Genomic DNA, 26,246 nt, shown 5'->3' with positions numbered 1-26,246 from the left:
ACACACACACACACACACACACGGATGGATAGATGGTTACAGTGTAAACAGTAAAGACAGGTAAAGACAGGTAGTAAACAGGAAGTGTTTGTTACCACATGGGCAGAGTTCATGCTGCCATCAACCTGTTGTTATGGAAACAGATGTTTCTTAAACCATTCCACAGTTTTTTCTCTTACATAAAATGGTAGTGAACACGCACGGACGGACGGACGCACGCACGCACGCACGCACAGACACACAGACACACACACACACACATTCTCTGTAGGATTGTCACATGTTCTACTCTTCCATAGACATAACTGGACTAAACAAATCTACCCACGTAGGACTGCACGCGACTCCCGCCAGAGGGAGCGCGTGTCATCTAAAGGTAGAGGTTAGTGTGTGTGTGTTTTTGTGCTGCTGCTGCTGCTGAGCTGCCCGCTCCTGCTGAGGAGAAGAGGAGGAAACATGAGCTCCAGGAAAGGTGCGTATCCCTCAGCCTCTAACTTGACCGTGCTCCCACACTTCTTATTTTATTTAATATGAAAGTGGCGGAAGTTCCGCGTGTAGCTAACCTACCGGGCACGCTAAATGACGCTAAATGACCCGCGCCAACCAGCTTTAGAGCTTAATGATGTGTGTTTGTGTTCTCTCCCCGTCCCTCCTACACCCTTCTCCGGACTCGGACGTCGGTCATGCCCGTTGATAAACGTAACCTCACCCCGGCAGTAATGGCCATCCAGGCCAGAAAAAGGAGGCCGAAGGGAAAGAAAGACAGAACGGGTCAACATCGGAGGTAAGCAGGGCGGCGGCGGTTGATGACTGTTCGACGTAGGGGGAGTGAAGTGTTTGTTTGCGGGTTAGGTTTTCTTGGCAGCGGGTGCTTCTCCGTGTGACGCCGGGCGCTACTGCCGGTGCCTTGGTTGGTGGTGGAGACTGAGCACATACGGCAAAAGCCGTGCATTTCCAGCACACGGGCAGGCTACTTTGGAGTGTGGGAAGTTGCCGTTTACGGTAGAGGACTCAGACTGGGAACTGGGTATCTGTACGATGAGGTCCACACTTGACTCCCTAACCGCGGTTTCCAGCATTTCCAATATTGGCATCCACAGAAGCCTACAATTCTTCAGCTTCATACCTTATTTTGCCTTTCTTAGGTTCCACTACTGATGGCCTCTTGTTTGATTGATTCAGACTGAGGGTTGCCAAAGGAGGTGTGACAGATTTGACAGCTCATTACTTGGCCCCTTTGCAGCAGTGATGGCAGTAGTCTACCAGACAGATAACACCTTAATCCTAACCTATCCGGGAATCTCGCACATGGTGTTTGATTATGTAACTTTTCTTGAATTTGTAAGAGCATTGTTTTCTTTCTTGTATGTGTGGTTTGTTAAGCAATCTTGCAGGGGAGATGCACGCGTATTTAACAGCGTGTTTTTCCCGGCGTGACTGGTTGCAGCGGACTGTGTGAGCAGCGCAGTGGCTCTGTGAAGTGCACGCGAATTGGAGTGGGGAGAGAGGGGGCTTACTTCATGGCATGATGCTATTGGAGCGACGTCACCGGCACCCAAAGAAGGCCGCAATTAGGTGATACCAGCAGTGTGACCACCCCAGGGTCTAGCTCGGGTCTGCTGCTTGAATTCCCTACACCTGCACATTGAATTACAGCAAACAGATGTGTGATGTGTGAATATAGGCCTGCTGACTGTCGGTGGTGAAATAAGGTGCTGGATTGTCATATATTTCAGGAAGCTACCTTGTAAATAATAAATGAAACCAGTGGAAGGTCTGAGATTGGTGATATGTTGGATGTGGTCTTTTCCAAGTGTATGCTGGGATATATACAGTAGGGCTCAACTCTGATAGGATTAAGCAGGCAGAGAAAATGAGTCAAAATGACTCGCAGGAATGATTCCAGATTATTCCTAAAGATATTCACAATGAAACAGGGCTGCAACTAGCGATCTTAATTATTATTTTTCTCATTTAAATTTGTATTTAATTCCTAATGATCCTTTTCATTTTTAACTAATTTGCTGATCTTTTTTCTTGAACAATAGAAAAATAATTTGGTAAATATACAATTTAGCATAATTTAAAACAAGGAAAAGTGTCAAATTTGTACATTTACTTTTCTGTTGATGGACTATTTATCTCAGCTGTACAATGAAGCAAATTACATAAGCTCTTCATCTAGCAGATGTTTATCCAGGTCTGGGTCACCATGGCTTTAGGACACACACACACACACACACACACACACACACACACACACACACAATTTTTTCAGATCAATGTGTACTCTGCCACTATAGCTACTAGGCCAGTCCCACAGTGAGCTTTCCTTAGTATGTGCCCCTTCTGAGTCTGTAGCTTTTGTGGAGGAGAAAGGAGGGGGGGAGGCTCGGGGTGTGGCCTTGACCAACTGCGACTTTGCTCGTTTGAAAGCCATAATGTCTGTCTCTCATGGGCGGGCAAAATTCTCTGGGCGGGCAAAGCAGTGAAAGGGGAGGTAACCTTGCCCCTTATGACCTCATAAGATTCCAGATCGGCCCATCTGAGCTTTCATTTTTTCAAAGGCAGAGCATGATACCCATGGCTCTGTTTACACATATCACCATTTCTAGCCACTGGGGGACCATAGGCAGGCTGGGGAACGCATATTAATGTTACATAATGTACAAAACCTCATAAAGTGAAATTTTCATGCCATGAGACCTTTAAAAAAAGACCGCAATTACTATTAGATGAGGCAATGTAAACTGTACTCAAGGACTTACACATCGACAGTTGTTTATTTACTGAATCTGTTATTTAGGGATAATATGTAAGTAATCTCTTATTTGTCAAATACAGTATCTCAGATACCATTGATCAGATACTATCAGGATGAATGCTGTTTCAGGAGTTTTTCAGTTTCACTTTTTTACAGTTTAAAAAAACAATGTGACATTTTTGTACTGATTCACCTAAAGGGAAAGCATCATTTGGGAGGGAATAAATGCTCGGTGTCACCTTAAAGTTAAAAATTGTTAGTACAAGTGTTGGATCAGTCATTTGTTGGAGAGGAAATACATTGATTGCTGAGCAGAGCGAGTTTGAAAAAAAACCAAACACCACGTACCAGGCTGAAGCAATGCCAGCAAAATTAAAAGACACCAGTTTTGTTGGATTCATCTACTAAAATACTGTGTGTGTGTGTGTGTGTGTGTGTGTGTGTGTGTGCGCGCGCATGCACTAGTTTTGTAGGTGGACTAGTAGGAGCTGCTTTGAACTTGGTTGTGGCCCAAAAGAAAAGTTCATACTAAGTTTACTTTGATACACTATCTCTTTTCATCGTACAACTTTTGCTCTTGTTGTTCTCTGAAGCTTAGGATATCACCTGCCCTATTGCTATTATACTGTGTGTGTGTGTGTGTGTGTGTGTGTGTGTGTGTGTGTGTGTGTGTGTGTGTGTGTGTGTGTGTGTGTGTGTGTGTGTGATACTTGATAGGAGTTGAGGTGTTGAAAACTTACTGGTATTGAGCCACCTGACTTGTGTTTTTTTTCCTGAGCAACACTCCAAAATCCAAAGATATACAGTCAACTATCACGTAAAACGAAGTAAAGACATATCTGATAAAGTATATCCTGTAAGTAGTCAGATGATGATTAACTAAATCATATTAACCTCTGTTCAAACCCACTTAACTATGTTTTCGACAGTATTTAAACACATCTGTGCAATGTTTTCTTTAATTGTCACTGTGCAGTTTGTTATATATCCACCAAACGAGTGCTTTGCAAGTTGCTGCAGGAGCCACACAAAACAACAGCTCTCTTTTCTCTGGCATGACTTGTTTAGTGACGGATCATAGCTTTTACACCTTCACATTTTTTTTCTCAGTTTATCAGCTCTCCCTTTGAGTTTTTACTGTTACTTGAAAGAAATGGACCATCATGCCCTTTGTTGTGCATGTTGCCTTAGCAACACTGGATATATGTCTCTAAAAGACCAGTAGCAATAATAACAGAGGGAGTCCTAGTCACCATAATTACAAGGCACAACAATGATGCAGAACTTTTTGAGGCATGGCAGAGTAGAGTTGGCACCTACGTAATGTCCGCAAAATAATAAACTTTTCTTTCCTCTTGTTTTTATAAATGTCGGCTAATGATACAGATACATATGTGACTGAAGGAGGTAACTAGCAACCCTTTCCTTGACCTTTAACCTGTCATAGGTTACCATCAGCGCAAATGCATCCTCCGGTGCAAGTCGACACAACTGCCCAGCCTTGATTAAAAATCAAATCCTTGATCCGCCTTGTTGAATACAGACAGTAAATGTTTCTGCTTTTCATATTAGACAATGACATCTCATAGCAAGTTTCAAGTGGCTGAGACTTTGATGTGAACGCCTGCTAGATTAAATGAATATGGCTCAGCATGCACAAACATACTAGGGTCGTGAGGGTGAAAGATATATAAAGCGACACCAGCATAATAGCATTCATTAGTCATAACTTTGCCAGCCGGAGAACTAGTGAGTCTAAATGCTAATATTCTTCCTGAGACGTGTATCTGTCAGCAAGCAGTATACCAGTCGTAGCAGTATGGGCCTTTCTGCATGAAATGAGCTGACTAATGTTCCCACACATTGCACTTTAAACTGCATTGATTTTCGTAGAGGTTTTGCCCAGCTCGTAGTCTTTGACTGAAGATGAGAGTAGGCAGCCGGCTAGAACACTGTGCAGAGACGAGACAGGGTTTATTCACCGTATCAGGCAGCAGACTGAAGCTGGAGTCTGTCAAGATTTCAGTGTGCTTTATGAAACTAAAACAGGTTATGATGCATACCACATCAGTTACATATACTGTAGATGTATACAAAATAGCCATCACTTACAACAATACATGCAACTTATTCACACACAGTGTATAACATTAATATACAGGCGCTATCTTTGGCCCTTGTGACTTCATAAATTCTCAATATTTTTAAATATAATTCTATGCCTTTTATTAGGTTGCAATAGTGGAGCGAGAAGACAGAAATTGAGGGAGAGAGACAGGGGCAATCAACGGCTGTGGTTAATAGTCTGCATATAAACCCCTAAGCCCCCGAGTCCATCCACAATTTGTTCAAAAAGTTTAGTTTGATATAAGAAACACATTTTGCTTTAGTGTTTGTTAAAACTATACAGTTCAATATTTGGGGAAGTTATTGGCTTTCCTGCCAAAAAAGTGCGCCAAGAATATTGATATTAAAATATGAAGCAAGCCTAGCTTAAGTCAACAATGATTGAAAGTAACAAAATCCCCCTACAGCCCACAACCACCCTGTGAAATCAGGATGGTTGTTGTTTTTCCTGTCTTTATGCTAAGCTGAATCCAGCTTCATAGTTAAATGTCAAACTATTGCTTTAAGACCGACTTTGGGTTTTGCCATTACATTTAGCAATGTTCTTTTTGGTCATGTGTAAGCGCCGTCTGCTGTTGTGATTAATGGTCCTTCATTGATCAGCAAGTGGTAAGCGAAGAGTTCTCTGTTAATTAATTGAAATAATTCCCTTGGGAGCTGGGGAGTCCAGCTACGGTAGCGGTGGATGAAAACCGTGTTGGGTTAATGGCTAGTATGAAACGGATTGTACAGGCGTGAGGAAGCGCTCAGAGATTTGATCTTTGGCAAGCAGATTTGTACTGTTCCGCTAATAAAGCTCCCCTCATCAATACTGCAGCCTGGCTGGATGAAGCTGATGGCGGGTGCTGAGAGCAGAGCATGTGAGCTGCATGCAGAGAGAGAGAGAGAGAGGGAGAGACAAAAAAGGGGGAGAGAGAAGCATGCTGAAAGCTAGAGAGGTGGAGCAAAAGATAAAGAGTGATTGCGAGAGTTTGCATGTGTGAGCATGTGTCTGGCCAACTTAAGCAACTGGAAAGCTGGGGATGGAGAAAGTGAGTAAGGAAAAGTGGAGAGAGGGAATTAAATGATGCCACAGGGCAGCTGAAGGCAGGAAACAAGGGTTAGTAGAAACTGCTGCGGTGGACACACATGGAAAGCACATAGGTTGTTAAATGGCAAGCAGCTGAATGTGGAGCACAGTGGAGAGCTCAAAATGTTAATTTACAAACAAATATAAGATCCAGGTAGACAGAAAAGGCTACAGACCTATGTTTTGTTTGAGTTTAGAGTCACAACCTTTGAAATGTATCATTCATTACACGTCAGACCTGCAGGAAAGGAAAGTATAAAGTTCCCTTCAAGCAGCCCAACACAGGGCAGGGGCCCAAAGAGAGAGTCATTATTTTGTTTTTATTGTCATGGCCATGGAGGAGACATCCACACCCACTGTCTGTCATGTCAGGATTGTGAGGTCTAACTAACTGTCAGCCTGCAACACGAGACTTCATAGTGACAGTTGAGCAGAATTAAGAGTCAAGTGATATTTCTCTGTATGTGCTCAACTATGAGGGAGACCTTTACCTATACATCGTCATTAAATCTATACATTAGTGCAACTTTAATTTGAAGGAAAGCTAGTTAGTCCACAATTAATGTATTTTGATGATGTGTTTGAATTCCTAATCTGTGCATCTAGCTGCATATACTGAGGAAGGAAATGTTTTCGATCTGTCCAAACCGGGAGAAGTTTACTGCTGATTTATTTTTCCATTATCCTACAGTTCATAATAAATAACCCAAATAGTAACTGAGATTTGTGGACATAGACTCATACTGTCAGAGAGATTGGCTATGCCCGTCACAGCTCATTCATTGTTATGCATACTGAATTGAAATATGATATCCGCTGCTTCCTCTGTGGTGTCTGAGTAGGAATGATTTCCTCCCTGGTGGCCACAGTGCCAGTGCTGGCTGACTGGCTAATTGAGTATACTGTAGAAGTAGGCCACTCCAGTAGATGCATAGGAACTCTTGTAGAGAATCGCCCAATTTAAACTCACCTTCTCAACAGTCATTAGTTAGTGAGGTGTGTTGCCTTATGACTAAGCACTTAACAAGGATAAAGCAGAGTGATTGTTCTTTTTTAGCTCAGACCATGAAGCCTGCCAGCACTATAATCTATTATCATATCAACTGCTCCTTAAAAGTACTCATATAGTGGCTTGTTTTAGGGACGTACAGGGGGGATTTTTCTGTTGGATTTTGCTCCCCTTTATTGACGTAGATGTTGTCTGACTCAGGGAGTTTGAGGATTTTCCTCCTGCTTTCCCACAACGCTGGCCAGGAAAGCACAATATCCGAGGAAATCTACCAAGTCGATCAGACTGAATGAGCCGACAGGACAAGAGGGAATTGAAAGAAGGCGATTCCCATGTTTAATGTGTATGTGTTCCAAATTGGATTTGTTCAACAAGGGACAAGAAGCAGGGATTTGTTCCTCTCTTAAAATGCTGCTGAAGTGTGATCCAGCTCTGCAGTTGCAGGTCAGTGGGTCATCACGGAAGGAGGAAGGGAGTACATTAATACATTAACAGGGCATGTGTAATTCTGAGGGCCGGAGGACTGCACAGCCGCCCTCCACTGCCACCTTCTGGACGATTGAGAAGGAGGAATTGTGCTTAAAAAGTTCCCCTTCCAAATAGATGTTTTGTCAAATATTCAAATTTATTTCTGCATTTTTGACATTCATATTTTTTTTTACGGCACCCTTTCTCATTTTTTTTAATTTGGCTAGATTTGATATATTTGATGCTTACAAACAAGAATGTGTGTGGTACTTCTCAAAGTAAAGTCTCTATCAAGTAAATCCTTTGTTATATAGCCTATCTATATTCTGATAATAATACATGTGTGTCAGTACAACTGTCAACTTTTTCAAAACATTTTCACACAAAAGAATTGACAGAAACTGAGGTGTCACTGGCAGCTTTATTTCCTCAGCATAAAGTGCTGTCTTTTAGTGTTTCTCGTACTAACAGTGTTACGCAGTTTTATTCAAATGCAAAGCCAGAATACTTGCTGGTACACTCCACAGGCCCCTAAAGCACAGTTATTCTTCTTTGATGAATTATCTGAGCTCGTATTAACATTTGATTGTACTTTCGATGTTGCAGCACTCTATGGCTTTGGAAGCCTGCAATCTTCAAAATTCCAAGAGTTAATTTCTTCAGTATGGTCACACTTATGATCTGTTTTTTACTTATCTTTGATACTGCCAAGGGTGTAGGAACTGTAAATAAAAATGAGTAAATGGAAATTACACCCTTGCATATTGCCATCTTGGATAATTTTTGCATATTCTTGTCTGTGTCGTGGCTCTTTGTGCACCCCTGCAAATCTTTATGCTACAAATCACTTAATGTCCATTTAAAAACATAATCCAGCTCCTCCTGTGTCTTCTTTGTGCTTGGTTAATAGCTTTTGCTACCACCGTTGATTTAAAATAATTACCCCCTTTTAAAAATAGGAGAAATTAAACACAAACCCAAAGCCTTACGGAAAATGTAGATACACTTTCAGGTAACTGCAGAAAGACTATTTCAATGATAAGTCACAAAGATTCTGCTCATGTCGTCAGTGTGGTTTAATGGATCAGACTGCAACACATTTAAACATTTCTCCCCAATTTACTCACCGATAATCACAGATAATATAATGAATGCAGACACAGGTACAACAGGGCAGAATCAATACTCATTCCGTTGGTACTGGATTGCTTGTATCGGCTGTAATTACTGCTTCACATGTTTACAGTCTAGCCACAAGGTATTTCTTTCTGTCTCCGTATCTCTACAGCACTGCACACAAACCCAGATCTCTGGAGAGTGTGTATAGTCCCAAGTCCTTCACAGTCCATGCATCCACTCTGTTTTATCAAGACTGCCGCTGCCATTGTAAACAGTGAGTAATTGGCTACACTGAGCAGTCTGGTGTCCTCTTTAAGCCCTGCATTTAAAACCTGGCAGGGCAATTGTTGATTGACTCTCGTTAGATGACTCAGAAGCTACTAGTATTGTACATGTAGTAGTCATAAATGGACAGGTGGTTACATTTCAAGTTGGTCAAATTAACCTATCAGACCAAAGGATCCCATTTAATTTACAGTATAAGAAAAAAACAGGGCTGCAACTAATGGTTTTCTGTATTATTTATTTTAAGTCCAAGGGGTGGCATCTTCAAATGTCTTGTTTTGTCTAACCAACAGTCCCAAAACCCAAATAAATAAATTAAATTTACTATCATATATAAAAATGAAATGAACTGAAAAACAAAAAATCTCCATTGATATGCTGTAATATCACTAGCACTCTACTGCTGTTAAATTTTTTATTATTTGATCATCAAAATAATTGCCATTTTCTGTCATTTTGTTTTGGTTATAAACCAAAGTATTGACAAATTGATATTTTTGACCTGATGAGAGTGTTGGTTGATTATCACCAAAGTGTTTAAAGTGTAATTCCTTTTCTGTCCAGTAGAGGGGAGTCCTGTCCATGTGCCAGTTTTATTCTATTGTTGAAAGGGATTCATTGCTGTAGGTTCTTGTTTTTGTCATGCTGGGAATGATGGAATACTTTATTTATTGATTAAAACACTTATGTAAAAATAAATATTTGGAGAAGGGCCTCCTTATTTGATGCTTGGTGGTTAGACAGGCCTCTCTCTCTGTAACCGTCAGGGTCAAAGGTCACTGGATCGATCACAGCAGAAGCCAAATCAAAATCAAATTGCCTGTCAAAAACTGTCATCATACTTATTTAATTGCCAAGCTCAAACTATAAGAATGTTAGGTATTTATTTAAAAAATAATGTATCTATCATAGAATTACATGCATGCAAACAGCATTAGTGTTGCACATAAATTAGATTTAAAATAGTAATTTAGAAATGGCATTTAAAGAACACTGCTGACTCTCAATATGCTTTCTATTGATTAGATACCTCACTATAAGCAACATTAAAGGGCAAATCCGCAATTGTCTGTGTATGTATGAGCTGATTTACTAGATGTGCAAGGAAATCAACCGATTACTCTTAAATAAAAGAAAAAGGCAAAATGGGGGACACAATTGATTTGTTTTGTGAAAGTAACAATAAAAGCAATTAGTTGATTAATCAATCAAAAGAAAATTAATCTGAAACTATTTTGAATCTATTCATTTTTCAGTGAATTTTCAAGCAAAAACTCTAAATATTTGCTTTTCAAAGATGAGAATTAGCTGCTTGTCGTTGTCACATATCAGTAAATAAAATGTAATTTGGTCTTGGACTGTTGTCAGACAAAAAGCACAATTTCAAGACATCTCTTTGGGCTTTGGGTAGTTGGGTAGCCGTTTTTCACTTTTTGAAGCATTGAAAAAAACAACATGATTTGATACAATAAACCGATGACACAAACCCATTTGTCTAAACTAAGTGTTACTGCTGGACCCGTGCTCAACTTAAATCTGCACTCTTCTCACATCGGGGAGTGACAGTAGGTGTTGCCCAGCCCCATGTGTGATAAAATCCATCTAAACATGTCAGCCCGGTGAAGCAGCTGAGGTCAGAGCGCAGGAAAAGAGGGAGGAGGTCACTCATTTATCAATTAAACACACACCACTTAGCTAATGAGCTCTCCCTCACACACACACACACACACACACACACACACACACACACACACACACACCCACACCCACACAACCACAACACACACACACACATCTCTAATTGCTTCTCTCTATCTTTGTGGGGACCTGCCATTGACATATGCATTCCCTCGCCCCTTACCCTAACCTTAACCATCACAACTAAATGCCAAACCTTAACCCTTACCCTCACTCTAACCATTACCTAATTCTAACCCTATCCTAAAACCAATTCTTAACCCTTACAGCCCTTTAAATTTATGGGATCCAGCATTTTGGCCCTACAAAAGTGTCCAGACCTGGGTCATAATCTCACTTTTTTGTGTTGGTATTAGTTTAAGGTAAACTGTATAAAACCTCCTCCCATTGCTTCTCCCTCCTTACCCACTTACTGCACCAACACACACTCGCTTTAACTTGCAAAGTGCACACATTCAAACATATTGCTGTAGAGTGTGTTCCCCGGGGTAATGAGGCGCAGAAAGTGCAAGATGCTTACCTGTGTATGTCTGGGTGAATTACGAGCACTCAACACTGACGTTTGTGTATGTGTGTGTGTGTGTGTCTTTGTGTGTGTGTGTGTGTGTGTGTGTGTGAATTAAGAGCACTCAACACTGACCGGTAACTGTGTGTGTGGCCATTTTAAGCTTAACTGGAAGAAAGTAGAGTGACTGAGTAAGAGGAAAAAGGAAAAGACTAGAATGTTTCAAGGCAAAGGCCTAGAGCGAGACTGAAGTCCATGACTCGTCCAAATGGTGGTATTAGGACTTTTTAAGGAAAAGCACAGGTGTAATGAATAGCATTATAAATGGCTGCATTAATACTGGGGGGGACTTAAATCGAACAAATCTTGTAACTAAATACGTGATCCAATAACTTCTTAATGTTTGATATTTAATTTAATTTAATTATTTTAAGGGGAACTATGCAGGTTTTTTTAGCTTAATTTACCTTAACAGTTTCGGAGTCATTGGAATGGTTATATATGACTTTTTTTGAGTTGAATGTTGTCTCGCTCCCCCATAGCGCATGTGAGCGGAAAACCCACCCTTGAAACTTCTTTTTCCACAAAATCAGATGACCTAAAAATTAAAGTTTTGGAACAAACATGTCTGTACCATCACCAAGGAAACAAGTGTGAACTGTTAAAGAGCACTCTACTGGTTTTAATAATGCACTTAATTAAGTTAGATTTAAACTAGGAGAAAAGAGGGTTGAGGTGAACACATTATACAACTGTTTTCATGGGCTGTGAAGTACTCCCTATAGTAGATTGATTAAGATGGGATGTGTCCCTTTTAAGATGGTCATATAATTTAAAAAGAAGACAGTGGGTTTGAAGATTACAAAAAAATGATCAAAGCAGCAGTGGCTGATGCAATCTTGATCCAAAACCTTAGATCCTATACCTCCCATAATGCAACTCAATAGAAAAAGACTAATGCCGCATTCATGTCTTAATACAGTGACCATAATTAGTGTCTGACTTGTAAATAGCATTTAATTCAACATCCAAGTCATAACTTCTACTGGAAACTTAATTCTTTTTTAAAACAAACAAACATCAATGCCTCATATTACCTCAAATCGGTATAGTAGTGTACTGTAATAGTAACTTACAACTACATATTTTTCTTGTCATGGTCAGTTCTCAATATTGTAAAGAAAAAAATAGTAGTAGTAGCATAGTGGTACCAGTTGTGAAAAAGTGTACATTATATATATATTTACTAAACCCACTCTAATGTTCAATGCTCATATCAACAATTGCAATTTTATATATGGCATTTAAAGAGAATATTTATTGAACAATTGTGCTGGTGTGGGTGTGTGTGTGTGTGTGTGTGTGTGTGTGTGTGTGTGTGTGTGTGTTCTATGCTATGTCATGCAGTCTGAATTGTAGAGTCCCATAGGCGAGTGAGCTCTATATGGAAGTCTGTACCAAAGAAAAAGAGATGCTTTAAGGCAAACCTGAGGCTATAAGCATGTCAATTGATCTGTACACTGGCACGTTTTATGTCATCTATCGTTTTTCTGCAGGCCCTCATGCTCTGCTTCTGACTGGCTAATAGTCCTTACCTAGCCACTGCACATGTGTGACTCCAAACAATAGAATAGAATAGAAGTGTGATGCCTCACTCTGTAGCTACAAAGAGCTCAACACACAAAAGAGGAGCTGCAGCAATGTGCAGTACAACAAATTGTATGGTGTTAATTAAAGTACATATTCTGATGTAACCTAAATACAATTATGAACCTGAAATTGAGCATAATATGAGCACTTTAAGATAAGCCACTTTGGGTGTATGTAATTGTGTGTGTGATTGTGTTTCTCTCCACTTGGGGGGAGTGTTTTCTCTGCAGACAGTAACAACAAGGCTGCTGGTAGTGTCACTAGACTGTGTAAGCACACACATCTAGACAAGGCAAATAGGATTCCTGACAGACACACACATACACACACACGCACAATGGTGTATATGTCTACTTGTCAGTATGATTGCCATGACTTCTGTCTGTGGCTTCACTTGTGTGTTTGAGCATACTGTTTGTCAGGGAGCTATGCAATGGGACGTGTATGTGTGCGTGTGTGTGTGTGCGTGCATAAACCCCTTCTCTCGCCCCAGCATCCACCAGGCAGGGAGGAGAAGTAGGCCGCTTAAAGATAGCTCCTGGCAGCCTCAATACTGGCTCCCAAAATATATCTGCTCATGAGAGTCATCATCTCTCTCCCTCCCCCATCTTTCTTATTCTTCTTTTGCTCCTTTGCGTCTTAGAACAAGAAATAGAACAAGATCAGCCTTTGAATTTGTATGTGATACCCTCTGTGAATGTCTTGAGTTGTAAATTTATATGTCTGCAACTCTGTGTGTTTGTGTGCGTGCATGCGCGGGTGTTTCTCTTCACGTGAATTAGCTTTTCCGTTTTTGGGGTCTCCCTCAGAGGTTATCACCATGGAAAGGTGACATCAGGATTGTTCCACAGCATTCTTCAAAATAAGGGGGTTCATTGGTGACCTTTGTCTATGCTCTGACCCACTGGAGATATGTGTACTTCACAATCATTGGGCTTTTCAGAAGTCTAGTTTTGGCGAAAAATATTCAATTTAGAATTATATAAAACAAAGAAAAGCAGAAACAGTAGAGTAGAAGGGATTTTTTAAACAACTTAAACGATGCATTGAGTAATTAATTAAATTACGAATCAGCTAAAAGATTAATTGTTTCAGCACTAGGGCTGAGCGATTAATTGCATTTGCAATAAAATTGTGATATATTAAAATGAGATTTTCTAATCTCAAAGCCTGTGATTAGAATCTGATCACGTGACACGTCAGAGTAAAGCATTCTGCAGAGAAAGCATCCACTGGCCAAGTGGTACTTGTACACTTAATTTCATCAGTATAATAACATACAGGCCTAGCCTACAGGAAAGAACAGTTCCTGTTTATTCTATCTAATATTGTGTTGGTCATACGATACAACGATTTATTGTTTGTCTTTGTTGAATAATACAGCATATCATTTTTAAATCACAATTGCAATATTGGTTAAAAAAAAATGCAATTAGATTATTTTCCAAAATTGTTCAGCTCTATTCAGTACTGATGCTTTCTGTATTTATTTGAGTTTGGTCTTATCTTGCTTTTCTTACACAATCCAAGCTCGGATTAATTAGTGCCCATGTATGTCTGGTGATTTTTTATGGATTTTTCCTGCATTATATGCAAGATAGGCTCCAGCCCCCTCCTCCTGTGACCCCCACCCTAAGTGGAGTGCGCCCTCTTATATTAGCTCAGGATTCCTCTTGATGCCTGGATGCGCTGAGACTTAGTGTGTGCTTTACCCCACATTGGCCCACATACACAGATAATGAGGACAATAGTTTGGCTCAGAGACATGTGTGCCTAATGTTGTCCTTTTATGTGGGAAAGTGGAACTGTATGGAGATCGGAGAGAAAGGGAATCATTGTGTTCCCGTTTTCTTTCTGTCTGTCTCTCAGGCATGTCTCATGCATTTGTGGTTACCATAAAAATGTATTTGTGCAAAATCAGTAGCCATAATAAACCCCTCTAAGGCTTAATAATTCTATATTTTTTGTATAATGATTTTTATTAGAATTCTATCGTGATGGTATGGCTTTATCCTTTTACAAAATTCTATCGTCCAAATGAATGATTTAAACCCTATTTTAATTTGACATTTGTAATCGGACATTTGAGATTTTTTGTGTGTATTGGATAGCAATCTATCCAATAGTTGTTGAGATATGTCAGTCTGGACAAAATCAGTGGACCAACTAAGTGTCTGACAAACTAACATTGCTTAGTGCCATGCCAGTAGCGTTGCTAATACCCAGAGACAAGTGTCTGTTTTTGTTTTACCCAGCAAATTAAATACTTGACAAATCAATATACTTCACACTGGTTGAAAATTCAGCAAATCTAATATTGCCATAAAGCTGTCATGCTATTTGTTTGCAACATTGTTTACAATGACCTAAAAACACAGATATATGAAAGGGATAGCCACCTCCATAAAATGTATGCTGGCAGACAACATCCTCTCACATTATTACCCAGCTTTGACTCCTTTATTTATCTATATACCTTTCCTGTTAACAAATATTAACAAATTAACAAAATAATTGGCTCATCTTTTGTATAATCAACAATTATTTTAGAGAAAAAAGCTGCACACACTGTTAACACTTGTGCTGTATGTGTTCCCATGTACATTCTCTGGTCGACTAGTCACTCACATTAACCTAATGCCCCTTTAACCCCCGCTGTGTATTCACACACACACACACACACACACACACACACACACACAAAACACAAACACCACACACACACACACACACACACACCCATATACTCATATTGAGGTCAGATGAGAGATAGAGACAGAACTCCATCATGGACACCCTCGGCTACCTCTCTGTGAACTGTTTGCTCATGTAGAAGATCATCTGCCCGAGAGATGGCGGAATAGAGATGGATGGAGATGGAGGCAGAATAGGATGAGACCACACACACACACACACACACACACACACACACACACACACACACACACACACACACACAATGTACACAGCAAGCCGCCTCCAAAAAAGACAGAGGTGGAAATGGGGTTTAGAGAAAAGGAGGGAGGATGCCAGATAGAGAGGAGAAAGGGGGGTGAAAGAAGGCAGATCTGTTCGGCGTTGCCCTGAGATACAGGATGTCGTAATAGAGAGAGAGAGAGAAAGAGAGAGAGAGAGAGAGAGAGAGAGGGAGAGAGAGTGACTAATACAGAGGGTTAAAAAGGGGGAGGAGAGTCTGCCTCAAGGAGAAAGACACAATTTTCCTGTTGCTGTGACAAGCCAACACCCCTCTGCCTGTGCAGAAAGTGGAGCGTTCCAGCTGGCTTTGGGCTCAGTTGTTGTGCAGAGCTGCAGAAGGCCTGATAGAGCCAGCTAGACAGACAGAGAAGGAAGGGAGGGAGGGATACGTTGATAGAGACAGACATACACTGTGGATCCAGAGCTTGTGTTGTGGTTTCATTACCAATTCAACAAGCAATACCAGAGAGGAAGGAAACAAAGGGAAGAGGAAGGGAAAAAGGAGCTTCAGTGAAAGCAGGGAAAGTAAAAGAGAGGCAAGGTGAAAGAGGAAGGAAGGAAAGGGAGGGAGGAAGGAGGCTGAGGGCATGAGGCGGGGCGCCTGACTGACATTGCTGCTTTCGCTATCAGCTCACACACACACCGATGTAGGCAGACACACGCATTCAGCCAGATTATGCACTGCACAGTAGCTGCTCTTTTTTATCCTTTTGCGGAGCCTTGTCCTCCATCCTTTTTTCTCCTCTGAGCAAGAGGACAAGAGAGACCGAGAGAGGAGGAAGAGGAGGAGGGAAACGGAGGAAGAGGAGGGGAGGCATTAACCCTTTAATCTCATTTACTCAGACACACAGCAGAGAAAGATAGGGGGAGAAGAGTAAAAAAAGAGAGAAAGCAGCTTTCTGTTCTATTTCACCTTCTCCTGTGGTCCCTTGGCCAGCGAGCGGCTAACAGGCACCGCTCATGTCCGTGAACTCGGAGAAATCCTCGTCCCCCGAAAGGTAACACCTCCGCCTCCTCCCCTCTGTCCTTATCTATCATTTCATCCCCATAGGTCGGCGAGCATGTCCTTCTGTCTGTCTGTTATTTTGCATTCTTCATCTCTCCCCAACCCCCTCAGCACCTCCATGTTTTGTATCCTCTGTCTTTCTCTTTCTGTCTGTGTATCCTTCTATTGTCTGGGTCACATCAGTCTGACTGTAGTGAGGATGAAAAAAAACGCAGTAGTTCATTGTTGCATTGTGCTGTAACGTTTCAGTTAGCTGCAAAAACAGAACATCCTTTGTACATACCTCTACATTACACAACCTCATTTAAAAATCATAATGTCTTTCTCACATTTCTACACAGAAACACACTTGAGCTGCTGCCGCCTTCTGTGGCTACAACAACTATGAAAACAACACCACACACACACACACACACACACACACACACACACACACACAGTCTCTTTATGGTGCTGGAGCACAGAGCTTACACAGCAAGAGTGTCAACACACGTCAACATTAGCATAGCCAGCCAACAGCAGCAGTAGTGCATCTCAGCAGCAATGCAAGACAACAGCTCGCCACATGACGCACCTTAGTGCATAGCTTTCCCTAAACAATGGTACGTTAGAATGCCACACAACTTCTATACACACACAGGCAGTTTTATCATATGTTGACAAGCTGTGATGCATCATAGATTTACATATTTACACCCTGTGAAACATCAAGTAATGGTGATAAGCATGAATAGCAAAGTCACAAGGCACCATCAGCCACATGGCACACTGTGGCTAATGAAAATACACACACAGACAAAGACACACACAAGTATAATTTCAAATTGTCTGGACCGATTATTTCACAATACACAATGAGCATGTGTATTTAGGCCAGCCATGGCTCAGAAGCCATTCCTCCTTGTTATTCAATAAAGATTAATGATCTCTTTTAATCATTTTGACCTATTCATGTCAAATTAGACCCTCACATTCAGGCTTACAAGATCAAAGTGAGCACTCTTGCATTTCTTACAGGGTTGCTTGGATGATCCTGATTTAGAAAATCTCTGTAGTTATAGTGGTTTTTAGGTCTGGGAGTCACTACAGGTGTAACTTAGCCAATTAAGGACGTTTTTATTGTTGTATTGAAAGACAGACAAGGAGAGAAATGTTTTAGAACAAAGGCTCTGTTGTTAGTGGTTTCCATTTCTGTTTTGAGCAGTGAATATAAACGCGAAAATGTCAAAGTAGTGACACCAATAGTATGTGTCCAAAAGCTTTACTGCATGCATAAGAAACCGTATCCATTCAGATTTAATCGGACCAAGCCCACATTCTTCTTTCAGTGTGCAAATGCGGAAAGAGCTCGATTTGATGGGTGCTGGAGGGTGAAGAGCAGGCAGACTGGATGACTCAGGTAGCCACTGATGCTGTGCCAAGTACGATCAGGCAGAGCTGCTGCCATCCACACAACCTAGCGCCAGGCCCCAGACTGGCACACTCAAACACAGCACAGTGGGCACACAGATAGGCAGAAGTAAATGGGCACTAACAATATCAGGCATTATTACATGGGCAGTTGGGCACAGAGGAGAGCAGCCTTACATTGGCAGTTTTGGATGGACATGAAGTGATGTTTAATTTGGAGGAGCAGGCACCGGCAGTAGACGTGTTTATACAAACTGTAGAAAGGCATCTAAGAATGAATGGCTATATTGAAATGATCATATTAACTCATGTGTTTAACGTCTAGACAAGGAAAATAGGATTCCTGACAGACTGACACACACACACACGCACACGCACACATACATATACAAGTATAGAGGATCGTCTGGCAGCCCTGGTGTGGGGAGGTTTGTGGATTTCATCACTCGGCTAGGTTTTCCCTTCCTCTATTGTTTGGGTCACAGCCACCTGACTGTAATTAAGAATAATGCAGCGGTCCCTTGTCGCATCACAGGTTACAACAAAGAGCTACACTCAAACACAAACTGCTGCCCTCTTTTAACATTACATATGACAACAGTAGCAATTCATGCATTAGCTGTTTTCACCATCTCAGGTTGACCAGTCTGAGAGTATGTGAACAGATGTATTAGTATAGCTAGTCATGACTATGCATCATCTTTCCTCTCTGAATTAATTGATAGAAACATGATATCGCTATCAGTAACCTAACCTCAGGAATAGACTAGCTGTGAATACCCCAATGCTCAAAGCTTTATTTGAATGCCACAAGCCGAACTGTGCACCGTGGATCAGAGAGGAATCTGCAGCTTTGTGAATGTTACATACGCAGACAGCTGGGTTGCCTTTTGGGTAGGATATGTGCAGATAACAAACACAGGAGATCCTGCTTTAAATTAAAAAAGGTGCATCGTTATTATTATTACTATTTATCAGCATAAGTTGGCAGCTCAAGATAGAGATTGATATGGCAAGGGATATGTTGGAAAGATCAAACTTATTGAGACGCAAGTACAGTGTTGTATGCCACCGCCAATATAAACATATGGTTGAGCATATGATGATAGTCCTAAACTCACTTGTTAATTGATGAAGTAGTTAATCAATGGCAAATTACTCAACTGTTCTAACGTCAATTAATTGCTGATAGATTAATTTAAAGCTATGTAATGTAATTTATATATATTTCCCCTTACCTCAGGCTGCTGTGATGGGTGTTTTTCATGACATCTTTGACATTTCATAATTGATTAACAGGAAAAAAATTAATAGAATAATTGATAGTGTCTATAATAATAAGTTACATTCATAATACAAGTTATGATTATTATATTAGACAGACATTATTTGTATGTTGCAGCATGAACTGATTTGGAAGTTGGACCTATTCTTAGTTATTTTTAGTGGGTTGTATTTGGGTCTATGTTGGGCTTGTGTTTAGGAACACACCAGCACAATTTATATATCTGGACACTAGACATAGTAGGTACGTAACACACACACACACACACACACACACACACACACACACACACACACACACACACACACACACACACACACACACACACACACACACACACACACACACACACACACACACACACACACACACGGGATGTGCAGTAATGTGTTTGTATACAATAAGGCAGAATGGATTGGATAATTTGTGTGTTAAACCAAAAGGATGGATGGAGTTGAGCCTGAAAAGAGAAAAAATTTCTCTTAGAGCATTTGCATTAGGAAGACGATCCCTGTTGTGTAACTTGGCACTTGAGGCGTGATGGAGATGGATGGGGGACAAGAACTGTGTGTGTGTGTGTGTGTGTGTGTGTGTGTGTGTGTGTGTGTGTGTGTGTTGTGTGTTGTTGTGTGTGTGTTGTGTTTGTGGGTGTGTGGTGTTTGTGTGTGTGTGTTTGTTTTGTGTGTGTGTGTGTGTGTGTGTGTGTGTCTAAGTATGTGTTTTGACATCCTTGTTGCATGTGAGCAGCTTAAAGCTTTTTCTGAGGGTTGACGGCACATCGGTTTAGGTAATAACAAATGCTGTTTGGTGCAGGGGTTATGTCCTTTTAAAGAAACTTTCTTTACTGTAAGGATTAAACAAGTTTGATAAATTAACACCCAAAGGCCACGAGTTTACTGGCTTTGTTGCAAAGCTGGCTTGTAGCTCTTGTAGCTGATGAAAGGTAGAAGTGCTAAGAGCTGGTGGGTAACCTCACTGTCTTTAATGCCGATTGTCTCACCTTCAGTCAGTGCGTATTCTAAGGGCCTGAGTGTTTAACAAAGTATCATGCTACAGCAGAAAATATTACGTCCACTTCAAACAGCACTCATAGTAGATCAAATATGACAAATTGGTTTATTGTCTGAAATCAGCATATCATCCATATGCATGATTCGAGCATTCTTAAATAGTATGCCTGTGCTTGGGGTTCTGTGGCTGTATGTTGTAAATGTGATTGGAAGGTGCAGGATTTTACTGTGATAACTGAAACTGACACTTCACGGACACAGAAAAGACAGAGGGGAGGAGAAGCAAAGAGAAGGAAAGAAAAGGGGGAAAGAAATATAATAATTGAGGGAGAAGGTGGGAAGTAAAATGAGATAGATATAGAACTATAAAAGGTAGCATAACAAATCCAGATTGATTGACTAAACATTGTCTCCAATTATCTGATATTAGATATTAGGAGGTCAGAAGGAGCCGCATAGACACATGTGCCTCCCTTTTTCTCCTTATCTAGGACCAACAGCTCTATGACACTAAAAAGCGGTGTAACTATTGAAATGTCTTTGGGGTTTGGACTGTTGGGCGGACAAAACGAACAACGTCAAGATGTGGCTTTGAGCTCTGGGAAATTTTGATGAGCATTTTTCTTTCTTTTATAAATTATATGATAAATGGAGAAAATAATCAGCAGATAAATGAATAATTGAAATAATTGTTAGTTTCAGCCCGAATTCAGTTTACTATTACGGAAACCAGTAAATATTCACATTTAAGAAGCTACAACCCGGAGAGCTTTGGCATTCTTATTTAAATGACAATTGATCCAAATTATTTGCAATTCATTTTCAGTGAATCCACTAATCGATTAATCAACTTCTTTTCCCAGCTTTCAACAAAAACCAAATTTGTGAATTAGGAAAAAATCTGAAAGTGATTTGAAGGTAAGCAAAAGAATAAATGGAGGAGAAAATGGCAGAAAGAGCAGCAGACCATGCTGTCTGAAGTATTGGAATGTGTCCAGTCGGTCAGTGAGCCAGGCCAATGCAGCAGACAACATCACATCCAGCTCTGGTAGATTGCGTGATGGCAGCTATCACATTTACACAGTGTATTAGCTTTGACTGGCCTAAAAGGCCTCCACCATCTTCTCTGGTCAATCCCACACACACCCCCCCCACCCACACACGACACACACTACAACACACACACACACACACACACACACACACACACACACACACACACACACACACACACACAGGCACACACAGACATGAGCTGCCCCAGCAATGCAGGGACATGACAATAGCTAATGAAGCGTGGCAGGGAGATAGCTAGCAAACTAGCCTGCCTGCCCTGCCTGTCTGGCTTCCTGGCCTCCATTATCTCCACCAGCCCCCCTCTTATGTCTGGAAAACAGGCAGATGATTACCTCTACTTTCTCTCCGGCCACTTCTTTTTTCTGTTGTTTGGCCTCCAATCTCCATTTGGGACAGACGGAGAGGGTGGCATCTTCATACATGCTATCTTTTCAAGGCCTTTTAGTGATGTAGCAATGGTAAATAAAACTGCATGTGGGTGCGTGTGTAGTTGTGTAGTGTAGAAACGGGCCTGAAATATACAGGACTTGCAAACAAGTCTATCCTGACTGCATAGCACAGAATTTCCACCCTGTTCAATGAAATCCTATGTGGTTAATCAGTAATAGGAATCACTGACTCAAGCATTGAGCAGCCAGGAACAAGACACCTCATGAGTAATGTGTCGAACGCAATTGTCATGGCGATACTCAAGGAGTGGGTCATGTGAGCTGGACCTAGGCACCTGATCTGGCGGGAGTGCCTCGGCAGGGTTGTGAAGTCAGTGAGTGTAGTATAAGGTCAAAAGTCGTACCGTGGCTGAAAATTCTATACACTGCAGGGTGATACTGTTAATGTGGTAAGAAGAAACTGAAATCACTTCACAATTATTGAAGAATATCCTTTTATTAATGTATTAAGTTAGTTACACCACTACAACAATTGAAAAGCGCAATATACTAATAGATACTAATAGAGCAAAACCCCTTTCACATTTGTTGACCTATAACAGCACCCATTGTCAGCACATCTGCATTCTACAAGCTGTTCAGTTGGATATGGCAAAAGCTCTGAGCAGATTACCACTAAAATTATACTTTAAACTTACTTTGTATCAAAAAAGTAGGAATTTTGCCATTGGATTCACATGACATGTAGCCTGGAAAGAGCCAAATCCAAAAGATTAAGGGTCTGGCATTGAGTAATGAAAGTTGCCCATTTTGAAGGGCGGCATCAAGCGTGCATTTAAAAATCTCAGAAATACTTTATTATTGATCTCCGAAGGGAAACTCTGTGTTGCAGTTGCACAAATACTGCACGCTATTGGATAACACTACGACCAGTCACAACAACACAAGGGATGACGTATCCAGAGCCCCATACGCTTAGCTACCAGCGGAGCTAACTGGTAGATTAAACTGTCATCTGTTTAGCCTGCCTCTGGCCCGCCTATACCACATACACCGATGTGATTGGTGCAGCTCGGCTACAAGGGTGTAGTTAATGAGCAGCAGTACTCAATGCCAGAGTAAATTCAAATTGTGCTCTCGCAAGAACTCTGGGTTTCTAGGATACGTGACAAGAAGCATATCATTTTATTCTGTTTCAACTGATTTAGACCTAGTCCAGTGCTCCCAGTTCCTGTTGACTCAGTATGTTTACATTTACAGCATTCCAGTCTTTCCTGTACTGCTCGGTCATGTCTAATTGCTCTCTCTTTACCCTTTCTATCTTTGCTTCTTTTCACTTTCTTCTTCTATTACTGTCTTTATTCTCTCTTCTTATTTAGCCTTTTTGTTTTCACTTCCATATATCCCTTGGCCTACTGGTTTTGCTTCCATTTGGGGGGGTTTGGTTCCTCTGTTGGAACCAGATCTCATGCAGTACTAGTCTTATAACTCGCGGTGGCATTGGTCATTGTTGATGCTGAAGAAGAGTTATGTAACGAATCTTGATAATAATGTGCACCACTTGTTTCATTTGTGTAACATTGAAAATAACAAAATTATATTTTAATCCAGCATGAATTTAAAAATTGGTAATCTAAAATGCACTCATTTTTTCTTTACTACTCATGTGTCCTCTTTTGGTAACAAAAACAATCTTACTCTGGGTCCATAAAGTGGCATGATTGCGTTGTTAATATATTGTTAGCCACCAACTGTGCAACAGGCGGAACCCATTGGTTTTAATAAGCAATTCCAACAATGTCAATAATAGACTGTATTTCCATTATGCAACAAGAGCTTGTTGAAGGAAAATGGGATAAAACAACATTCCCCTTTGGTTCCCCTATCTTATGGTGTAATGTTGTTAGCTGCAGTGTGGATAGTTAGCATGCATGCCTTTCTCTCATTATTTTACAGCTAGCTGCCATTAATGTAGTCTTTCTGGAGTCGACTCTACTGCTATGACACTGTAAGTTTTACTCAGCAGAAACAGGGAAATGGAGGAAGAGAGAGAAGGGGGAGAGGAAAGAAATAGGGAGGAACATTTTACATTTTTATGGAGTAGAGAAACATATTGGTAAAAGGATGACCAGAGGAATGAAGTCCATAAGAGGGACTAAAAAAGAAATGATAAAACCTTAGGAAGAATTCTGAAGAGAGACAGACCAAGATAGAGACATAGAGAGCAGAGAACAGGAAAGGACAGCAGAAACCTCAGGAGAGAGCCGATGGAGACAGCTGAGGAGGCTCAGATAGACAAAGATAAAAAGCAGAAGGGGAAAGGAGAGGAGAGAAAGTGAGGGAAGATGGAGGGAGAAGATAGATGGCTCTCTGCAGACTTGCGCAGTGTGTTGGGTAATGCTAGGTCACCGGGGGACTAATCTCTACTGATGCTGCAGTGTTGAAGCAGTGGAATGATAATGCTGTGTGTGTGTGTGTGTGTGTGTGTGTGTGTGTGTGTGTGTGTGTGTGTGTGTGTGTGTGTGTGTGTGTGTGTGTGTGTGTGTGTGTGTGTGTGTGTGTGTGTGTGTGTGTGTGTGTGTGTGTGTGTGTGTGTGTGTGTGTGTGTGTGTGTGTGGGGGCGAGGCTTGTGTTTGTTTGTGCGGCTTTGCATATGGATGTGTGTGAAAAGATAATACGTTTGAATTTGGAGGTACCACTTTTTGTCTCCTTTTGTCTGCTGCTACAGTCACACACAAACATACACACACTTTATGCCCTGTAGGACTGAGTCACTTGTCTGCTGTTTAACTGATAACAATATTCATCTGTTGTGTCTGAGAACGCCATTCGACTGAGTGGGTGGGGTTTGTGGAGCTCTGGACCCTTAAAACACTTCCAGATTGTCAACAACATGCCAGCTCTGCATGCTCAGCTCCCTCTATGTCCTCTAGTTTAACATCAGTCAAATGGCGGTAATGTCCAATAATGCCACGCCTGTGTGTCTTCCTGTTGACGCTGGCACACACGGGCTGGGTATGCCAATCCTGATGTGGGTACTCTCTCCCCCATTATCAGGAGAGAGTCTACATAACTCCTATGATATTATACAAATAATCTGAGAGAAACGTATAATAAACTGTGTGTGTGGCTAAACCAGAACTTTTATTAGGCCTACTATATGACAAATTTGGAGAAATGTGGTCAAGGTCACAAGTTATACATAAAATACTAGAGCTGAAATGATTTGTGATGATAACCAATTCATTGAACTAGCTGGTTAATGCTTTAAATGTTAATATTTGCTGTTTTTTGCGGTTATCTAACAGTTCAGTTCCGTTTACATAGTAAGTAAAGTCATTAAATTGTTAAAGATCCCATGGCATGACATTTTCACTTCAAGGTTAAGGTTACCTCCCCTTCCCCTGCTTTGCCCACCCAGAGAATTTGGCCCACTCATGAGAGAGAGACATCATGGCTTTCAAACAAGCAAAGTGGCGGTTGGTCAAGGCCACACCCCCAGCCTCCACCTTGCCCCCGCCTAATGTTTATTATATCAGTAGCCTAACGGGCAAAACCCACACAGGTCAGTATTTTAAATTAGTTCCACCTTTTACAACTGGCTTTGCACATGACACTGCTGGTCTTTCTGTGGGCGAGCTGACAGTCATCTTGAAACTAGAAGCCCCCAAAGTCTGTCCTAAAGGCAATATGTAACGTTTTAAGGCCAGGCACACTGATATGCTAATGAGCTGACATTCAAATCATATAATAAAATATTTTTAGTAACAGCGTCTGGAAGCTTCATTGACATTGGATGTCTTTTCAGAGTGCTCAGAATGTATTTTAGGTAATGAGTTAATTTCAATAGTCATACAAATGGAGGCATGTTGAGGGTGTTGCATTTCAGATCTGCATGTGAGATATTGTGCGCGTTTGTGTATAAAAGATGCCTCTGGGCCTCTGTTACACTATGTGTGTGCATTAGTGCCTATATGCTTAAACACCAAACTCAAGCCGGCATTGAGAAGGATCCTTGGCAGGTGGGTGTCACAGTGCCACGTGACTTTTGTTGGAATTCAAGGCTGGGCTCTTCTGTCCCTCCACTGTTGTGTCCGTGAGTCTACAGCAGAGAGCGGGAACTACTGTACACTGTCCTCTGTTCGTCTGTCCATCTCTCTTTCCTCTCCCTATGGAGTTAAGCTCGTGTCTGACCACTAAGAAGAAATGGGGTCTGGCTTTGTGCGTGCTCCGCCTGCGCCACAGAGCCTTCCGAAACAGGTAGAGTGGGAAAAAATAGGAAAGAATGAGGGAAATAAAGTATCGGAAGGGGTGCTGGATCGAAAAGACCCATAGGCAATTTTACAGACGGTGTCTGAGTTCTTATTTTCAGCTGGTAATGACTTAAGACTATGGTGTG

The 26,246-nt window shown here is 41.1% G+C and overlaps 1 protein-coding gene across 7 annotated transcripts in view; it reads left to right on the top strand.

Annotated features, from left to right (window-relative positions):
• Nucleotides 1–237: 237 nt before the first annotated feature.
• srpk2 (SRSF protein kinase 2) overlaps nucleotides 238–26,246 on the top strand; it is a 66,683-nt gene continuing 40,674 nt past the window's right edge. For 6 of the 7 annotated variants that reach the window (XM_032522277.1, XM_032522276.1, XM_032522272.1 and 3 more), the window contains exons 1-2: nucleotides 238–472; nucleotides 718–784. In XM_032522277.1, the coding sequence (XP_032378168.1) occupies nucleotides 457–472; nucleotides 718–784 (83 nt within the window). In that variant the 5' untranslated portion in view covers nucleotides 238–456. Of the gene's footprint in view, nucleotides 473–717; nucleotides 785–15,936; nucleotides 16,669–26,246 lie in introns of those variants that run through there. The other variant, XM_032522275.1, reaches the window with a different exon arrangement.

The sequence above is a fragment of the Etheostoma spectabile genome, chromosome 8 (genome assembly GCF_008692095.1).
Source record: "Etheostoma spectabile isolate EspeVRDwgs_2016 chromosome 8, UIUC_Espe_1.0, whole genome shotgun sequence".
Lineage (NCBI taxonomy): Eukaryota > Metazoa > Chordata > Actinopteri > Perciformes > Percidae > Etheostoma > Etheostoma spectabile.
This window is presented reverse-complemented; position numbering and strand designations above follow the sequence as displayed.